Below are 21,790 nucleotides of genomic sequence, written 5' to 3'. Positions count from 1 at the left end.
GAACAGTGGAAAGAACATGGAAAGGATCAAAAGATCTGCCCCTGATTAGAGTTCAAATTCTGCCTTTGGGCCTTCCTACTTGTCACATTGAACAAGTTATTTAACCTCCCTGGGCCTCAGTTTCCTTCTCTGTAGAATGACATGGTTGGCCTGGATGTCCTCCTGGATCCCTTCCAACTCTGGATCTATAATTTTATCATATATAAATGATTACACCTTATTAGAATTGTTAAGAGGTAGATAATGTGTTAGGTAAAACAAAATGACTGACATTTTTCTTTTGGCAGCATGTGTCCCTTTCTATTTTGTTCTGTGAAAGTGGCTGAATGTGTCCCAGGAGGATAGAACTGCAGTTTTCTCATGTATTTCCGATTCAGATCCTTATTTAAAATATCTGGAGTGGGGAAAGGCATGTCATCTCCTCCTATATTAGTTGTTCTGCATGGAGTTATTCTAAAATGTATTTTACTCCTGTGCCCAGAAACACCTATTGAGTTCCCTTCTTCTTGGAGACTGAACATTAAAGTTTTTCATTGTGTCAGGCGGTGGTAATTATCTGTACCCTTTCTTCCATCACTACCCATTGTGAACAACAGCTAATAAAGGCTTTGGGGACAGCTGCAGGGAAGGCTTTCATTTGAGCTGACAACAAGGAGTGACCCTTTATTTCATGCAGTGTCTTGTACCTATTCTGTTATGTTCCTTAGGTGATTTCCAAAGTTGAGTGCTTCATGAGGTATAGGATAAAGCCACTGATATTGCCAGCAAATGTTATGGCAACATAAAAAAATAGATGTGAATAGAACTAATATGCATTTCTAACTGGGCTTCAGGACCAGGTGCAAGTGATAAAACACTGTAATATATGAAAATTTAAATGTCTGCATTTTTATGAAGGTGGCACACTATTCCTCTAGGAGTATTAGGTTTCAGTTCCAGATTGAATCTGACCGTTTTGTAACAGTGTGACGTCCATTTAAAACCATTCACAAAATAGAGGATTTTGTTTCCTTTTTTTATTGTTGTAGTGTCGGCCAACCATTCCAAGGGGCTTACTTGGAGATTAGTAAGGACCCCAAGTATAAGAAACTCAAAGATGCCATTGAAGAAAAAATCATCATTGCTGAAGTCGTGAACAAAATTAACCGAGCTAATGGGAAGGTAAAAATGCTAACAGTGAAGATTTACCTAAAAGTGTGAATCAAACAGAATCCTTTGACATAGTTTCCCAAATATTAATGAATTACTTATGCTTTTGCTTGGGCCGTCATTAGGGTCACTGTGAAGGATGATACAGTGTGGTATCGGGGAGGGAGCTGTGGGATTTGGAACCAGTATGATTTAGGGCGAACCCTTCCCTCCTCTATCCCCCTCCTTTTCATCAGGGTTACAGTAGAACAGTTGGAACTCTGCCTTTTTAAGATTTACAGCTTAGGGGCAGCTAGGTGGCGCAGTGGATAAAGCACCGGCCCTGGATTCAGGAGTACCTGACTTCAAATCTGGCCTCACACTTACTAGCTGTGTGACCCTGGGCAAGTCACTTAACCCCCATTGCCCCGCCCCTGCTCCCCCCCCCCAAAAAAAAAAATTTTACAGCTTAGTATTACTCTTTGTCAGGAAGAATTATGGTCGGCGTGTGAGGGGCCATTAAGTTTTGACTAGGTATGTCACAAATGAATCTCCCACCTCCTCTGAATTGACCATAATTCTTCATGGCATCAGATTAGACAATGTGATAGAGCTGAGAAAATTTTGACACGAGATAGAATTTTAAAGCTTTGGGAACCCTTCAAGTTCACTTAGTACAAGTCCTTTTTTCTACGAGTAAGAAAACTCAGTCCTAGGGAATTGCAATCAGTAGCCCAAGCTAGCTAGTGGTAGAGCTGAGGCTACCACCCAGTTCTCTGATTCTGCATTCATTTTTTTGTTTGGTTTTTGCTGGGCATTTGGGGCTAAGTGACTTGCCCAGGGTCACACAGCTAGTCAGTGTTAAGTGTCTGAGGCCGGATTTGAACTCAGGTCCTCCTGAATCCAGGGCCAGTGCTCTATCCACTGCGCCACCTAGCTGCCCCGATTGGTTTTTCTAATATATCATGTTGCCTCTCATGCAGTGTAGCATGCTCATTAGATTTACATGCCTGTGTGCAGAATAATATATTATGGAATCAAATCAAATTATGTTCTGGAAATAGCTATGTTGCTCATGGTTTTTAATGGGTAGGTAGTTGTTGCCAATCCGTTATTATTACAAATCCTTCATTATTTACATCTTGATCTTTCTTCTTGCCTTTTTTTTTTTCCTTCAGTGTGCATCCAGGATTTTCCTCCTCACAAATAATAATCTGCTTCTTGCTGATCAAAAGTCTGGAAATATCAAGTCTGAAGTCCCTCTGGGTGATGTTACAAAAGTGTCTATGAGCTCACAAAACGATGGCTTCTTTGCTGTCCACCTAAAAGAGGTAAGTTTGAAGTGAGTTTTCTGCTGTAAAGCTGATTGTTTAAAAGTAGGAAGATCTGATTTCCATATATGGTCCATTGTATAATTTGAGGTTTATGCTGAATCTGGCCATTATCGAATTACTCATTTTGGATGAATGGAAACCAGCTTGTACAGCTCAGACGTGGACTTTTCCAGTCATTAAGTGACTCCTCAACTTTAATCCTGTTTGATGATATGTTCCCTTAACCATTCCCTTATTGAATAACTTTTTCTCATATGTGTATGTACAGTGAGTGGATACAAGTAGTGTGATACACACATCCTTTTCTTCCTTGTCAGCACACAATCAGCAAATGTTAGACATGTGAAGAAGGGGGCATTGAAGAAAGAAAAACCTTATGGTGATCACAGTTTTTCAGTTATGCTCTGTTTTGAGTCTTATGACTGACTACTACATCATCCCCTGGACCTTTAAGAATGTGAATTCAAGAACTAGTAATGCCCCTGAATCTTACCCCATGTAATCTTAGCTCAGAATTCTTTTTCTATCCCAGCCTCCCCCTTTTGCAAATAGAGTGATTCCTTCTGAGTTCTTTGGAGGGCAGTTGGGAGAATGCTAGGTAAACTCAGTCTAGGACTTTGAACAACTTGGAAGAAATGCTGGTTTTGTAAATATAAGTGTCTGAGGCCTAAGTCTGCTCCCAAGGGGTGAAAAAAAACAGTTCCTAAGCGCCTGTTGTTCATTTGTTTCACTTGTGTCCAACTCTTCATGACTCCATTTTGGGGTTTCCTTGGCAAGAAAAAAAGTAGTTTTCCATTTCCTTCTATAGTTCGTTTGACAGACAAGGAAATTGAGGCAAATAAACGACTTGCCCAGACTCATATAGCTAGTAAGTGTCTGAGGTTGAATTTGAACTCACGTCTTCCTGACTTTAGGTCCAGAGCTCTATTCACTGTGCCACCTAGGTGCTAGAATTCTGTGTCTTTTATCTTTTAAGTCAGGGGTTCTTAACCTGGGTACCACAGACACCTCCAAATTTTAGAGTCCCTGAACTTGGATGGGAAAAAAAAATTACATCTTCATCTCACTGTAATTGGCTTCCTTTGTAATCCCAAATTTTATGCATTTTAAACATTATTCTGAGAAAAGGACCTGTAGGTCTCACTATACTTCCAAAGGGATGCGTGACACAAAAATGAGTAAGGACTCCATCGCTAGGTGCAGTATCTTTATTTTTTATCCAGTAAATAATAATGACATTGACTCAATATAACAGACTCTCTGTCCCACTCAACTAGGTGCTGCATTGGTTAGAGTCCTGGGCCTAGAGTCAGGAAGACCCCAGTTGAAATCTAGTCACAAAGAATTTAACTGTGTGACCCTGGGCAAGTCACTACACCTCTATTTGCCTTTGTTTCCTCATGTGTAAAATGGTGATAATAATAGCACTTCCCTCCCAGATTTGTTCTGAGGATCAAATGAGTTAATTATTGTGTGCCTGGCACACAGTAAATACTATATAGATGTTATCATCATCATCAGCCTGAAAACATATTCTTTGTCATTAATGTTCATTTGTGATTCTCATGGCAATTATCTTAAAATTGTGTTCAGTTCCAAAGTGAACCCAGTTACCCTTAGACTCACCTCTGCCACATCTCTTTGCCAGCTTCCTCTCATTGTGCATTTTCTAAAAACTCTCCTTCATTCTCTCCTAGGGCTCAGGAGCAGCTAGTAAAGGGGATTTTCTCTTCAGCAGTGACCACCTGATCGAAATGGCCACCAAGCTCTATCGGACCACTCTCAGCCAAACCAAGCAGAAGCTCAACATTGAAATTTCAGATGAGTATGTTTAGATGAACTTCCTTTGTTTCTTCTATGTCAGTGAAGACTTCCAACCATTATCCTTCTTCCGAAATGTTTTTTTCCCCCTTGGATTGCTAATGGTTATATCAGTTTGAATGAGTAATATTTTAAAACTTTGGAATGAAATATTATCAGTACTCATCTTCAGGCAGAACTGGGGAATAAAACAGTGAGCATCACTTTTGGATTCATTTGAAAGTTTCTTTCCTTATGGGAACAATGTTGAAATGTCAGAAGATCCCTATTTGTTAAGTATGTGGATGTGTTTTAAAAAGTTTTGGGATTTACAGTTTTAATTTTGTGTCACCCTGAACACTTAACCTCTCAGTGCCTCTAGGCTGTTCTCTAAGACTATTGGTTGTAGAGAAAATGCCAGCTTGCCTTGGTAGGGGAATTTTCCTCATTGAAGAATTACCTTATGCTAATGAAATAACAGGTGCCAATCCCTATTTTAATTTTTCCTTGATTCAGCAAGTGGTTTATTGTGCATACATTTGTGCATGGACACAGGTGCATGGTACATACTCTTCCCAGCAGCAATTAAATCTAAATTAGCCACAGGGCTCAAGGTTTAATAAGTTCTGGTTAATTTATTTTTTCAGCTTAGCTAAGAGCTGACCAGAGAACCCTTTGTGTTCTGGCCTTTGCCGGAAATCTTTCTAAAATAATGTCCTTCTCTTTCCTGTCCTTATTACAGAATACATAGGGAGCTTAATTCAGACTTTCTTTCATTGAGAGTCTCCATCTTTACATTTTAGCTCTACTGGAGCTGGTGTAGGCCAGGAGGTAAATGTGCAGTTTGAGAGCTGGAGGGATGAGACTCTGGCTACCTCAATAACGTCCAACTGAACTTTCTGCATAGACCTAGGTGTATTTAGAACAGGGACCATTTCTTCTAATATGTTCAGACACTGCTCAGAAGTAAAGTGGATAGAGTGTAAGACTTAGGAGTCAGTCGCACCTGAGTTTATATCCTGTCTTGAGAACTAGCCATTTGACCCCCCCAGGCAAATCATTTTCAGTCTTTTCAATCTTCATGTCTTCATCTGTAAAATGGGATTGTGCTAGAATCAAAAGAGATGATCTTGTATGTGAAGTGCCTTGCAAACCTTAAAGCAAAAAATTTTTTAAATTAAATTTAAATTAAAAAAAAAAGATGAGCCAACCTTAAAGCATTGTGTTCATGTTAGCTGGCATCATCATCATCTTTGAGATCACCTCTTCCTCCAAGGGCTGAGTACAATCTTCTGTACACTATGAACCTCTATCAAATGTGAAAGAAAATTAAAGTTGGAGGAAGGTATAAATCCATCCATGTCCACATCAGAGCCTAGAATAGGACTGAGTATCATCTTCATAGTAATAATAATAAGGCATTTATGGGGCGGCTAGGTGGAGCAGTGGATAAAGCACCAGCCCTGGATTCAGGAAGACCTGAGTTCAAATCCGACCTCAGACACTTGACACTTACTAGCTGTGTGACCCTGGGCAACTCATTTAACCCTCATTGCGCGCCTTCTCCCCCCCCCCCCAAATTGCCAAAAAGCCGCCAGTGGAACAAGCATCCCAGAACAGCATTGTATTTTTTTCAGTTCCAAATGGATTCATTTCCACTTTACCATTTGTCTTTAGACAGACACTTTTAGGTTTGGACTCAGTATCTTTTTTGGAAGTAGAAGTAGTTATTTCCAACACCACTAATTTCTGTAACCAGTATTGAGCAACGGATTTGGCAAATTACAGGGAGAATGGCAGAAGGCGAGTCCACCTCTTATTACAGTGTTGTCTATAACTAGAAATTGGATGAGACAAGGGAAGGCTACAGATAGTTAAAACAGGCAAATACCCAACTTCTCCAGCTACCTGCATTTCTCTTGCGCTTACAGAAGTGACGTATATAGGACATTTCTTTTCCATCTAATCTGTGGAGGATATGGTGATCCTTGGAATAAGTTTATTGTAAGCCCCAAGTATGAGTGATTTTAAGGATTAATGAATTTTGCATGAAAATCTACATTTTTGTAGACGTTACTAATTCAAACAATGGGTCTGTATATATTTTACTGTTCAGTCATTTCAACCTTGTCTGACTCTGTGACCCTTTCTGGGGTTTTCTTGGCAAAGGTACTAGAGTGGTTTGCCATTTCTTTTAGCTCATTTTACAAATGAGGAAACTGAGGCAAACAATTAAGTTGCTTGTTCAGGGTCACATGGCTAGGAAGTGTCCAAGGCCGGATTTGAACTCAGGACAATGAGACTTTCTGGTTCCCAGTTCAGTGCTCTACTACACCACCTAACTGCCCCATATATTTACTGGAAACATACAATTCACAGCATTAATATTCTGAGAGAACCTTTTGGAGTGGTACCTGGGGAACTCCATAAATTGGTGATATAGCTTGTCAGAATTACTACACTCTTTTTTTTTTTTTTTTAGTGAGGCAATTGGGGTTAAGTGACTTGCCCAGGGTCACACAGCTAGTAAGTGTTAAGTGTCTGAGGCCGGATTTGAACTCGGGTAGTCCTGAATCCAGGGCCAGTGCTCTATCCACTGCGCTACCTAGCTGCCCCTACTACTACATTCTTCTTAAGGGGTTTTGTGCCGAAAACACATTGGGAAAAAGTAGTTGCCACCTCTATAATTCATAGAACCTCACAAAGAGATCTTGGGGTTCATTTTAGTCCAGCTAACCTAGACTTAAGCTGAAATTTCCCTGAAAGTATTCCTTAAGAATGAAAATGTAGGGGCAGCTAGGTGGTGCAGTGGATAGAGCACCAGCCCTGAATTCAGGAGAACCTGAGTTCAAATCCGACCTCAGACACTTAACACTTACTAGCTATGAGACCCTGGGCAAGTCACTTAACCCCAATTGCCTCACAAAACAAAAAACAAAAAAAAGAATGAAAATGTATTGATGTCTGTGATGTCAATTAACTGCTTTCAGTATTTTAGATAAACTTTCAAAACTCTTTGGGTCCCCACTTCCACCCTGCCACCACTTTCAGGAAGAGTAGTACAGAACAGTATGTGAGAATAAAATCCTTCCTTCTTCTTACACTCTTGGCTTCAAAATATCCAACCCATTCAAAGCCACAGGAAGTGGTGTATTTTTAAATTAAGGCTGAGCCAAAGCCCAGCATATCAAATTTCATCCTACTATGTAATGTCTGAAAGAATTGGGTTGTCCAGCCTTTGAAACTGAGACTTTACTTAAAAATAACGGAACTGTTTACATCTTCTTTGTTGCTATGTGTTTCTCAGTGGCTGTGTCAATTTATTTTCTATGTACTTATACCAGTAAAATTTCTACAACTGGTTCATGAGAAACATATAGGAGATCCCATCAAATTTAACTCTGACTTGTGCCTGTAGGCTGTCTAGCATAGTGTACAGAGTGCAGGACTTGGAGTCCAGAAGCGCTAGGTTACAGAATTTGGTTGGGGCTCATCAGGATCTAGTGGTAGAAATATATGATTTGGATTCATAAGATCTCGGCTGTGCCACTTACTAGTTGCAGGTGACCTAAAACTATCATCACTGGCCTCAGTTTCTTCATCAGCAAAATGAACGGATCACAATAGATGGCCCTGTATTTCTTTCTAGCTCTGAATCAATGATCCAATGAACCTACCTCTGATAACTAGCTGTGCAACCTCTGGGAATCATTTAATCTTTATCTTCCTGAGGCATCTCACTAGCAATTACCTACTAAATGAAATCACAGTTATTCAGTCCTTTCAGCCGTGTCCAGCTCTTTGGGAACCCCATTTGGGTTTTCTGGAAAGATACTGGACTGGTTTACCATTTCTTTCTCCAGCTCATTTGGCAGATGAGGAAACTGAGGTAAACAGGGTGAAGTGACTTGTCCAGGGTCATATAGCTAATAGGTGTCTAAGGTCAGATTTGAACTCAGGTTTTTTCCTGACTTCATGCCTGGTGCTCTATCCATTGTGCCATCTAGCGGCCTCTTTATATATATATATATTTTATATATTTATATATTATATATATATATTATATATATTTTATTGTGCCTATGAATCAGTCACTAAACATTTATTAAATGCCAACTTTCCCTATTTTTGATTAATTAAGTATAAAATATGTGTACAAAATTTAAAAAAAACCCACAGAGGAAACACAATATATTTTGTATGTTTAGCTTTTCCACCTCAGAAAGTGAGACTGATCATTCCATGACTTTCTGACCTCTGATGGTGATCATAAATATGAAATAAGTTAATATGCATCATTTTCATTAGAGATAAAGTTGATGATAATGTAATATTGTCAAGTAATACTGGTGGAGGATGGAGTGCTAATGACATAAGAGAAAATACTTTATCTAGTGTTGTGGCCAGGGTGTTTGTTGTTAAATCATTATTTAGCATACTCTGTATTTTCTGCTTGCATGCTTTACTTACCAGTTTGTTTTTTAATCTCTTGTAGGTTCCTGGTTCAATTCAGGCAGGACAAAGTGTGTGTCAAGTTTATACAGGGCAACCAAAAAAATGGTAGTGTCCCAACCTGCAAGCGAAAAAACAACCGTCTCCTCGAAGTGGCTGTACCTTAACTGCAGTCAGTTCCACTCTTGGTCTCTCATGGACTCGTTTCTTTGTCATAGTGCAATTTTAGGGTTTTATTGTGGGAGGATTTGGGTGGGGGGAGGCAGAGTTGTCCACTTGGGGATTGCCAGTGGCTAATAGTGTTAGAGACCCTTGGCAAAATATTTTGACTAATCAACCTTTAAATCTTTTCTTACTGGAGTAGTTTTAACCCCTTAAATGCAAACTCTGTCCAGCGACAGGATTTTAGAAACTAACAATGCTTGTACTCTCTATTTTAGTCGTTCACCAGCCAGTAGTACATTCTGTAAATTGACTTGTGACTGATAAAAGATTAACGTGTTAGCATAGAAACCTGACTTAAAAGGTCCTACCATAAAGGATAATGAAACCTTACTTGGACTTTTTCCCCCCAACACATTGCCTTCAGGCATTTTCACTAGTGCTAAGAGTTAGCTAACTGTTAGACTGGGAATGTTGACAAGAAGACGATAACTGTTCATAGTAAACAGCATTATTATTAAGATCTGCGTAATCTGATCATTAATAGAACATAGTGCAAGAAGGACTATTTCCATGAGGCAGAAGGAATGTAAGACAGACTGCAAAGAAAGCTATGCATCTGGTTTCTATTTGAAGAAGAAAATCTGGTGTTTAGAAAGGATTTTTGAATTTTATTCAGATTATTTGTAATGGCTTAAGTTGTAGAAAGTGTCATATTCTTATTTTAAAAGAAGTGACAGTAGATTTCCTCTCATTTTCCAAAGCAGTGCAGTGAAGATATATTTTTCTCTGATGCATATTCCTTTGTTTTTCAGTTAACATTAGATGAGTCTACATAATGCTAATGCCTGCAAAAGTGCTATTATCACCAAAAATCAGGTGGCTGTTTAAATGGCTAGTTAAGTGAAGGGTGAGAGATACTTTTCAGATATTGGCATATGTACTTACAATGTGCAATAAAGCATTCAAGACCTTTTTTTTTGAAAGTTATTTATAATACACTTTTGTGTATGAGAGGTGATTGGTACAGTGTGCATATTTTATGCAGGGATTAAAGTGGGTTTGTGTTATTAATTGTAGGATTTTTTTTTCTTCAAATTTACACTAAAGTTCTCAATTTGGAAACTACACTTGGAATTAAAGAGTTTCTTCATTTGGGGAGATGATGTATATAAATTAGTATTGTTAAATAATAAAATTATTCTAATTCGGTGCTTTTTTTCCTATGTTGTAATCATGCTTTGTATTTCAAACTGTCTTCTTTATGTTTTGTGCTTGATGTAATGTGTGCGCGCATACACACGAAAAAATCCTTCACAAAGTTTACTTTATGTTTTCAGTGTAACTGATTTCCCACTTATCTTTATAAATCAGAAATGTTTGTTGAAAATATTAGTTTTCTTTTTCATTTCTAGATGGAAAGAACTATTCACATGAAGAGTTTTTTGAAGTCATTTTTATTTGTTGATATATGGAAAAGCATTTTTTTTCAGTCAGATATATCAAAATTCCTTCAGTGGTGGGTTAAGTGATGATCTCTGAATTATGGAGTGGAAATATAGGTCTAAAAGGCCAAGATGACAGGAGTATTCGAGTTTTTATTGGTTTATTTAAATTCAGAACCAACAACTAAATACCTCATTATTTTCAAGTCATTTCTTATACTTTCAAACAGTTAAGGCTATTGTTGCCATATATGTGTGTTTGTGTGATATACACACATATGAATATATACACAGACATACATACAAACACATATATATATATTTTTTTTTACATACATACCCTATGATAGTGTTGCTAAAACTTTATGAAATATACCGTGTTCAGCTCCTTCAGTTGAAATACTTAGTCTCAAATGTTTTGTGGAATGTTTTTATATGACCTTTTTTTACTAACTAGAAGAATTTTCAATAATCATTTTTCTTCCATAGAGATGTGTCATTTGCTTCAAATGTGGTAGAATGAATGAAAGATTCTTATCAATAAAGGCTCACATAGTTTTTGGTCACTTTTTTTTAAATCATAGAACTCTCAGGATGGTGATGTTTGACTTTACTGGGTGAAAATAAGCTGTTCATCTTTCTCAGGAAAGCTCTCCCTTGGTCTCTTCTTTGAGTCCTCAGGCTAAGTTTGCAGGGGTAGATATAGTATCTTTAACATTGAGTGGGAGTTGATTGCCTTCTGGGCGCTCTGATTGAGGAAGTCACAGATTTAGCAAGAAGATGGATACAAGTTTTTTTTGTTTTGTTTTGTTTTAATAGTTAATAGGCATTTGAGTCCAATTTTAAATTCCCCTGAAGCAATCATTTTATCATTTTCAGCATGTAAAAAGAATAAGAATTTTTGTGGCCTATCTTAAATTAAGGCTTGCCTGCCTCTTAAATTAGCCAGATCATCCCCTTCCTGGAAGTGGTCCCCAGGATGGGTTTACAAGCTTGGAGAAGGAGCATTGCTAGTCTACCAGAACTGAGAATAAAGAGAGAAACTATAGAGTCAGATTAGTCAACACAATGAACATGGTGTTTTTGTTGTTGTTGTTTTGTTTTTAAAGATGAACTACTCTTTATATTATAAACCTCTATTTCTTGTTCAGAACAAGGCCTTAAAAATAGTTAAGAACTCTTCTGCTTATAGTGGCCAAGCATAGAGACTTACACCTATCTGAGATGTGCTGCAATGAGCAGGCTCCAGAACTTCTGTGGAATCTGCCCTGACCATGAAAATGATTTCCCCTATGAGCGGTCATTCTTTCCTAAGCCTGGGGACTTGACTCACTCAGTTGCTCAAAATCTATTTTAAAAAGAGGTTTCCATTCCTGTGGGAAAATGGAGCAGGGGGTAGTTGAGAGTTAACAAAGGTCAGGTACCAGCAGCTACCTGCTGGGATTAACCATAAGTGACCATGCTCTGCCATGTTCTGTTAACCAGAGAGAAGCAAAGAACCTTCTGGGAACATAGGAGTTTTGCTCTATATTAGAATGGCATCCTGGAAGGCAGAGAGGTAGACTTACATGCCCAGGGGTATGAATTAACTCCAGTTTGAGTCCTGTACATGTGTGGAGTCTGGGCTTGTTGGGCACCATAGCCAGAAATGTAATTGAAACATCTACTAGTAGTCAAGGAGATATTTAAAATTCGCATCATGAAATGCATATCATACCACATACAATTTTTTATGCTACATACATTCATATAATCTTTTTGTTTTGTTTTTAACATTATGTGAGGTTATTTATAATATAAAGCTTTTTTAAAATATCTAATTGGGTGATATAGTACAGGGATAAATTATAAATTTTTATGAATGTATTTATTCCTTTACACCAAACTTAAACATGATTTCATTTTTATATGCATTCTCATTACCTGAAATACAAAATCGTGAGATTGAGAGTATAGGATAGAAAGAGCAGTGATTTTCCTGGAAAATTTCCTTGCTCAAAGACACATACAGTAAAATACAGGAAAGATAGAGGAAACTAACTTGGCTCTTCTCTGGTTTCGTGGCTTTTATGCTTCTCCTGCTAAGGAGTTCAAAACCTGGCCGTTTGGGATATTAGCAGATCTCTTTGGAGAGTTCAATATCATTGAATCTGCTGTGTGTTTGGGGGTTCGGATATCGACCCATCACCATTGCTGGCTATCTCATTTGGCTGAAAGGATCCTGTAACCAGAGGTAGGCTATCATAGCTCATTAATCTAGTGGCAATAAACAAGTAGTATAGGACTTTGGGGTTTTTTGGGTTTTTTTTGGTACTCCTGAGTGGTGTAATTATCCACTCATTTTATTTGACGTGGAGAATGTTTTCAAAATTTTACAAAAGCCACCCTTAACTTTTTTTTTTTTTAAGTGAGGCAGTTGGGGTTAAGTGACTTGTCCAGGGTCACACAGATAGTTAGTTAAGTGTTAAGTGTCTGAGGCCCAATTTGAACTCAGGTACTCCTGACTCCAGGGCTGGTGGTCTATCCACTGCGCCACCTAGCTGCTCCCACCCTTAACTTTTTTTCAAAAGTTTTCTGTCCCTAGAATGAGGACTCCGCAAGATCTTGAGCTAAAAATCTTAACTTTGTAATGAGGGAAAAGTCCCTTCAGCCTCTAAGTGATCTTGAAGATATCTTGGACCATTATTTGGGAGAGAGATCCCTCTTCTTGAATCTAACCCCCATCATTTTACAGATTAGGAAATTGAGACCTAAGATGGTTAAGCGACTTCCCCAGGGTCATATAACAAATGTTAGCACCAGAATTTAGCACATCCTCCAACTGCAGAACCTGTTTTCCTTTCCCTATGTCATTATGTCTTTGTGAAAGGAAAAAAAAATGGCATCCAAATAGGAAACCCACTTGTCCTTTGCTTTCCTAAATTCATAGATTTCGTTTGTTAGCTGGTTTTTTGTGGGACAATGAGGGTTAAGTGACTTGCCCAGGGTCACAGCTAGTAAAAGTCAAGTGTCTGAGGTCAGATTTGAACTCGGGTCTTCCTGACTCTAGGGCCGGTGTTCTATCCACTGCACCACCTAGCTACCCCTAAATTCATAGATTTCGAATCAAAGGGGACCTTAGTGATTTCCAGCCCCTCATTAATAATAGATCTAATTTTTTTTTTTTTTCCGCGCAGGGCAATGGGGGTTAAGTGACTTGCCCAGAGTCACACAGCTAGTAAGTGTCAAGTGTCTGAGGCCAGATTTGAACTCAGGTACTCCTGAATCCAAGGCTGGTGGTCTATCCAATGCGCCACCTAGCCACCCCTAATTTATTCATGAAAAGTGAAATCAATAACCTTTTTCTTTTTTAACCTTAAGGAAAGGCCCTAAGTCAGTGGTGGTCAGGAGATCAGGGTTTAAATCCTGCTTCCTCTACTATGTTTTTGATTTGGTGCAAGTAACATAACCAACCATCCCATACTTCACTTTCTTCACTTACAGAGAAATGAAGAAATGAGAGGGGTTGGGCATTAAGGGGCCAGGCCTGACTTTCCATGATTCAAATGAATGTGATATGTTAATGCAAACCTAGTTTTTCATAGTAGTTTTACAGCGATCAGGATAGAGTCAGGTCTTTTCTTTAATGTTAATAAAAATCACATGTTTTGAAATTGGGTTTTTTTTTCTTCCCCCCTCTGGGGACATTTTGGGGTGGGGTGTTCTTAATGGGATCATGCAAGGAAAATATTAGAAAAGTTTCCTGGGGAGAGTGGAGTTCTGTACTTGTTATGTGGCATTATGGTTTTCCATGCATTCTGTGGTTTCTAACCTCCCTATTACTAACAGGTTTTTTTTTTCCCCCTGTGTTGGCTCCCTAAAGTTACTGGCTTGGAAATGCACATGAAATTTTATTTCTTCCTTAGGCAGATCTAAATTGAGTGAAACTTCACAGGCACTCAGATCAAATTCCCTTCCCTTCCCACTCCCTTGTTTTAGATCTGGTACCTTTTCCTGGGACCTAATGAAAGGGACATTTTGGGGAAGACCGGCTGTGATAGAGGAAAATGAAAAATTAACTCCTTATCAGAGGATCAACAAATCATAGGATCATCAGATCAGAGATTTAGAATTGGGGCCGAAGCACCAACCACCCTCTACAAATAAGGAAATAGAGGTGGTTGTTTTCATTTTGTGGTTCAACTGTCATTTGTCAGTGAAGCTTAGGTAGATGCTAAAAGTGAGATTTATGGGTAATTGGGTTACTCATTTTCCCAGAGGCAGCTGGTGGTACAATGGATAGAGAGAGTGCTGGGCCTGGCATTTAGAAGACCTGAGTTAAAACTGACCTCAGGCATTTACTAAATGTATGACCCTAAGCAAGTCACTTAACCTCTGTCTCAGTTTCCTCAACTGTGAAATGGGGATAATAGCACCCAGGGTTGTTGTGAGGATCAAATGAGGTATTTGTAAAAAACGCTTAGCACAGTACCTGACAGGCACTATATAAATGCTTATTCTCCCCCCCCCCCATTTTCTTTCTTTCTTTCTTTTTTTTTTTGGTGAGGCAATTGGGGTTAAGTGACTTGCCCAGGGTCACACAGCTAGTAAGTGTTAAGTGTCTGAGGCCAGGTTTGAACTCAGGTCCTCCTGAATCCAAGGCCAGTGCTCTATCCACTGTGCCATCTAGCTTGCCCCCCCCCATTTTCTTGAAAAAATGTTCATCCTTCCAAATGTTTTCTGAGAAATTCAACAATCAATGCCCCACTGGTGAGTGTGTTACATTGCTTTCTCTAAACTAATCTGCAAGCTCAGCTTTTCTGATGTTTGGATTTAAATGAGCTGCCCACTATACACAAAGTGAAGATTAACCTCACTTTTTAAAAAAGTTGACATAAAATGCACACACATCATTTTCCAGAAGTTGGGATTTTCATACATGGTATGTCAGGGAAAGCATGGGACATTTTTCACTCCATTATTTTGGAGAAAACTTAAAACACCATTTGCCCAAAAAAAGTCATGTTGTGATGCCAGTTAAGTGAGAAATTCAGTTCAAACTTTTTTTTTTTTGCTGATAGGTTAACGACAGAAAATTTAGGTATTAACTTACAGTCAGTGTATGAGGGGTTAGACAAAATGATAAAAAACAAATACATATAATGATTATACATAAGTAGTTTTACAAGGTGCAAATTAAAATGTTATATGAGATCACATATGTGTGTGTGTATATATATACACACACATATGAACATACTATATATATATATATATACACACACACACACACACCTATGAACATACTTTGCAAACTATGAAGTTCTGGCCATATAAGTGTTAGCTATTACTCTTCTAGGGAAAACATTAAAATAGAGCAGGAAATTAATTCTTTAGGAAGGAGGTAAAATTTGAGTAGGGCTTTCAGGAATGATTAGGGAGTTGAACAAAAGGGAAGGCATCATAATATGATAAAAGGGGAAAGGGAAGTGGCATGTTTGGGGACAGAAGTTGCTTTGGTTTGCCTGCAGTAGAAAGTGAAGAAGGGAGGTAATGAGAGAGGACTACAAAGAATGCTAGAGCAGGGCCTGGTTGTGAAAGACTAAGCAAAGGATCTTGAGACATAAGTCATAGGGAGCTAAAGATTTTTGTGCAGAAAAATAAAGAATAGTTATTTCTAATACTATATAAACTATTTGGGGAAATAGGTGAAGGAGCCCTACCAAATTCCTTTTGATAAACTAATACAATGCTGATAAATAAATCAGGAAGAGCAAAAGCAAACTATAGACCAATTTCCCTAATGAATATGGATGCAAAAATTTTAATTAAAATTCTAGCAAGGGAAGGGCAGCTAGGTGGCACAGTGGATAAAGCCCTGGCCCTGGATTCAGGAGGACCTGAGTTTAAATCTGGCCTCAGACACTTGACACTCACTAGCTGTGTGACCCTGGACAAGTCACTTAACCCCCATTGCCCCGCCAAAAAAAAAAAAAAATCTAGCAAGGATATTACAACAATATTATCACAAATATCATGTGCTATTATGATGTGGGATTTATACCAGGAATGCAAAAAACACAATCACCATAATTAACCGTATCAATAACAAAACCAACAAAAAAATCATATAATTATCTCAAAAGATGCAGAAAAGGCTTTTGACAAAATACAACACTCCTATTAAAAACACTTGGGAGTTTACCTGCCAAGACAAACCCAGGAACTATGTGAACAGAGTTAAAAAACACTTCACAGAAATAAAGTCAGATCTAAATATTAATTGCTCATGGGTAGGCTAAGCTAATGTAATAAAAACAACAATTTAACCTAAATTAATTTACTAATTTAGTGCTATTCATAGAGCTAGAAAAAATAAACTTGACTAGAAGAACAAGAGGTCAACAATATCAAGAGAATCGATGAAAAAAGTGTGAAGGAAGGTGACTTAACAGTACAAGACCTCAAACTGTATTACAAATCAGTAATCATTCAAATAATCTGATACTGGCTAAGAAATAGAGTGTGGATCATCTAGTGCTTGGCAAACCCAAAGATCCAAGGTTTGGGGACAAGAAGACTAGAAAGCAGTTTGGCAGAAACTTGCTATAGACCCATGTCTTGAAATATATATTGAAATAAGGTCAAATTGGGTACATGATTTAGACATAAAGAGTAACACCATAAGCAAATTCAGGGAGCACAGAATTTATTGCCTGTTGAATTTGTGAATAAAGGAAGAATTTATTAACAAATGAAATAAAGAGCATTACAGGATGAAAAATGGAAGTTTGAATACATCAAATTAAAAGGGCTTTGCACAAACAACCAATGCAAGTAGGATTAGAAGGAAAACAGGAAATGGGAGGGGGGTATTTAAAGCAAGTATCTTGCATAAAGGCTTCATTTCTCTCTTACATGTAATTTTTATTGCATCATGATCTGAGAAGGGTGCATTTACTATTTCTGCCTTTCTACATAAAGGCTTCATTTCTCAAATATATGGAGAACTGAGTCAAATGTAAGGACTACGAGTCATTCCCTACTTGCTAAATGATCAAAGGATATGAACAAGTAGTTTTCAGAAGAAATTAAAGATATTTATTTTTGTTTTTCAGTCATGTCCAACTCTTTGTGACCCCATGTGACCCCATGGGCTGTAATATCTCCCAAAGTTTGTACAAGCCCATATTTGTTGCTTCCATGACACCATCCATCTCATTCTCTGCCATCCCCTGCTCGTTTTGCTTCATTAAGAGGCTTCTTAATTCTTCTTCACTTTCTGTCCTCAGAGTGATACCATCTGCATATCTGATATCGTTGATATTTCTTCATGCAACCTTCATTCTGGCTTTTGTCCAGCCTGGCATTTTGCATGATGGACTCCGTATATAAGTGATTGTATGTGTGTATGTATGTATGGTCCCTTATATACATGTGCATACATACATATACACATGTGCATATAAGTGAGTATATACACATATACATCATATGATATGCCAGGCTGGACAAATCAAAAGCCAAAATTGGGATTGCATGTATACACACATATATACATATGTATGTGTATACATAAACACACACATACAAATATAAACACACATATATATACATATATGCACATACACACTTGTCATACTCCTTTCCCAATCTTAAACCAATTGTTCTATATTCAGTTCTAACTGTTGCTTCTTGACCTACATACAAGTTGCTCCTCAGCAGGCAAGTAAAATGATCTGGTACTCTTGTTTCTTTGAGGACTTGCCACAATTTGCTGTGATTCATACAAAGACTTTTCAGTGAGCCAATGAAGGAAAAGTAGATGTTTTCTTTGAACTCTCTTGCTTTCTCCATAATCCAGAGAATGTATAGTTATGAAAAAATGTTTTTAAATCACTCAATTAGTGAAATGCAAATTAAAACAACTCTGAGGTACCACCTCACATGTATCAGAGTGGCTAATATGACAGAAAAGGAAAATGACAAAGGTTGGAGGGGATATGGAAATATAAGAGGCACTAAAGCATTGTTGATGGAGTTGTGAACTGATTCAACCTTCTAGACAGGAATTTGGTACTATGCATGTTTTTTATGTTTTTTAACTGCATACTTTTTGACCCAGGAATACAACTACTAAGTCTGTACCCCAAAGAGATCAAGGGAAAAGGGAAAAGACCTATTTGTACAAAAGTATAACAGCATTTTTGTGGTGACAAAGAGTTGGAAATTGAGGGAATGCCCATCAATTAGGGAATGGCTGAACAAGTTATGGTATATGAATGTAATGTAATATTATTGTGCTAAAAGAACTGATGAGCAGGATTCTTTCAGAAAAACCTGGGAAGATTTACATGAACTGATGCAAAGTGAAATAAGCAGAACCAGGAGACCATTGCATACAATGACAGCAATATTGTATAATCATCAATTGTAAATGACTTAGCTATTCTCAGCAACATAATGATCCAAGACAATTGTGAAGGACGGGATGAAAAGTGCTATACAACTCCAAAGAAAGAACTGATGGAGTCTGAATACAGAATGAAGCATACTTTTTAAACTTTCTTTGATATTTTTGGGGGTTTTTTGTCTGTTTTCTTTTGCATCATAACTGATGTGGAAATATTTTGCATGACTGCACATGTATAATCTATAACAAATTGCCTTCTCAAGGGTGGGGGAAAAGAACTTAAAACTCAAAATCTAAAAAAAATGTTAAAAAATTTGTTTACATGTAATTGAGAAAAAAATAAAAAATCTACAAAAAGATTTTTGTATGTAGGAATCACACAACCATGCTATTCTGGTGTTTGTATGAGACATTGGTGGCTAAGGGAAGTGGGAAGGTAGTAGATAGGCTATTGCAAAAGTCTAGGCAAAGGGTAACAAAGATCTATGGTAGGGTGGTGACAGAATAGAGAGGAGAGAACAGATGCAGATGTTTAGGAGGAAGGTCTGATTGATGAGGGAAGAACCAAAGATAAAACCAAAGTATTAAATAGAAGAGACCGGATGTGCCACTGAAAAAAACAAGATGTTATTGACCTAGAAGACACTACAAAAAGTTATGGAACAGATGGGGAGAGGTTGGTGTTATAGGAAGTGAAATTCATTAGGACTTTTTAAGTTGTTTTGTTTTAGCAGTTCTGCATTTTAGTAATTCTTAAACTGTCTCCCCAAAGAAAGGAAGAGTCTCATATTTAGAGAAGATTTGATTGAGACTTGATTCTCCTTGAATTTTTACTAGAATTTGACCTGCAAGGATCATTGTTTAAAAATGAAAAACACTTCCTTTTTGGTGACCAACTCTCAGAGAATGGGCTAGCTCTAGGAGGGCCTGGTCCAGTGTCATGCAAATGACATTGTTTCATGTGGGTCTTTTGTTATTTAGTCATTTCAGTGGTGTCCAACTCTTCATGACCTTATTTGAGGTTACTGAAGTAATTTACCATTTCTACTGAAATAGTTTACCATTTCCTCATCCAGCTCATTTTGACAGATAAGGAAACTGAGGCAAACAGGATTAAGTTACTTGCTCAGGGTCAGATTTGAAGTTAAGTCTTCCTGACTCCATGCCTGATGTCCTACCCACTACCAGATTGATGTGAGACTACAAGTTAGCCAAATATCTATTCAGGTGACAAGAGTTGAACTTTTCAGCAAAAATTTCAGAAGTAAAATATGAAAGGGCTAAAATATAAAAGTGTATACCAGCCTGAGTATTCTGATTTTGGCTGGAATTATCCTTCAATGTAAAGTCTTTTCCCACCCAAACAAGTAGATTTATTTGTTCCCAAAATCAAGGTGGTTACAGTCTAATAATAATAATTATCGTCATTAAATTATCATTGTTATTATGTAAGGATTATTCTCCTGTGCCCTAACTAGACAAAGGCATTGGACCCTGATGCTGCTTTCTGTTAAAAACATCATCTTTCCCTTGTTGCAGCTATAGATTGAAACCTCAGGCATCCCCATGACAACAGTATCATTAGAAGCCTAACCTCAGTTAATCATCCAAATCCAGGAAGTGGAGAGTCCAGTCTTGATTATTTCTAATTTGTTAAGTAAAAATTGTCCCTACTTGCTGGCACAAGTTGGACTTGTATCTGAATAATAAATGGAATCTGGTAACTTCAAATGAAAAACAGTTGGAAGTTAAGATATTATAAAAAGGAAGGAAATCTACCAACCACTTTGTTCTTTCCACTGGGAAAAACCATAAATGAAGATACCATGTGTTTCATTTAAATCTTCCAGCCCACATCAGGCATCAGTCAAGATTTACATTAAAAAATTTTTTTTCAAGCATTACCAATGCAATATTTCCAAAGAATGGTGATGATGACTGGGGAGTATAGTGGATAGGGCACTGAATTCAGAATTAGGAAAACTTGGGTTCAAATCCTGTCACAGAATTTAGTATGCGACCATGGACAAGTCATTTAACCTCCCCGTTCCTTGGTTTCCTCATTGATAAAATAAAATGATGACTCAAGATGACCACCATGGTGTAGTGGAAAGAATTTTTTTCCTATCACTTGGATGCATATGCCTCCCAGAGACATTTTTCAGTTATTTTTTAGTCCTATGCATTAATTTTCTTTGACTTTGGGACATTTTCTCACAAGGAAATAACAATCTGGTGGATAGAGCATTGTTGAGTAAAGACAATTTTAGTACCAGCTTGGCCAAACACTTCCTTTTTGTACTTATATCTTTAGTGCTTAATATGGTGCCTGGATTATAGTAAGTGATTCATAAATGTTCTTTAATTCACTTATTCATTCAAACTTGTAACCCCTACTGACAGATAGTGAGATAGTCCGTGTGTTTTTCTCATAGAAAACACAAGGCTAAATGCACAGGCTATATATGGGTGGTAAAGATGAATAATGCAGTAGAGGGGGGAAAGACAATCCCCTATAGGAAGTACAATTCAAACTCTTCACCAAGGAGCCCCCAGGATACCAGGGAAAATAGCAAGATAGTCTCCAACCCCTGCATTTATATGCATGCAAACTTTGTCATTTATATAAAATTTATGGACAGCCTGTTCTCTCCAGTAGTATCCCAGAAATATGATGTGAATGTGAGGAAGGCCCCCAAGGACCATGCATGGAAAATTTGAGGACATAGGGTGGCATAGGTGGGTTGTGAGGTATATCATTCATGGAATAATATTCAAATTGATAACACTATAGAGCCATTGGCATAGACTCGTCATGATAGAGATTATTGGAAAGCCCTTAGGATAGGTGTAGGTATCATGGGCAGGATAGCATTTTTGAAAATCCTTCAACTAAGTTACCCAATGAATAGAAGTTAAGCCTAAAAAAAATGACATGCAGGATCAGTGTAAACGATTTCCTTTGACCTTACTCTGTTACACTCCCTGAATCTCTTAAGTTTCTAAAGCCAATGGCCTTTATCAATTCAGGTCTTTAACAGTTGTATAAGAGATGCTGTTCAGAGAAAAGAGCTCTG

General features: G+C 37.8%; 1 protein-coding gene across 8 annotated transcripts in view; it reads left to right on the top strand.

Moving 5' to 3' along the window:
- MYO1B (myosin IB) overlaps positions 1-10,902 on the top strand; it is a 228,775-nt gene extending 217,873 nt beyond the window's left edge. For all 8 annotated transcript variants that reach the window (XM_043994426.1, XM_043994423.1, XM_043994429.1 and 5 more), the window contains 4 exons: positions 1,029-1,161; positions 2,307-2,459; positions 4,160-4,287; positions 8,758-10,902. In XM_043994426.1, the coding sequence (XP_043850361.1) occupies positions 1,029-1,161; positions 2,307-2,459; positions 4,160-4,287; positions 8,758-8,881 (538 nt within the window). In that variant the 3' untranslated portion in view covers positions 8,882-10,902. The remainder of the gene's footprint in view (positions 1-1,028; positions 1,162-2,306; positions 2,460-4,159; positions 4,288-8,757) is intronic.
- Positions 10,903-21,790: the final 10,888 nt, after the last annotated feature.

Source organism: Dromiciops gliroides, chromosome 3 (genome assembly GCF_019393635.1).
Source record: "Dromiciops gliroides isolate mDroGli1 chromosome 3, mDroGli1.pri, whole genome shotgun sequence".
Taxonomy (NCBI): domain Eukaryota; kingdom Metazoa; phylum Chordata; class Mammalia; order Microbiotheria; family Microbiotheriidae; genus Dromiciops; species Dromiciops gliroides.
This window is presented reverse-complemented; position numbering and strand designations above follow the sequence as displayed.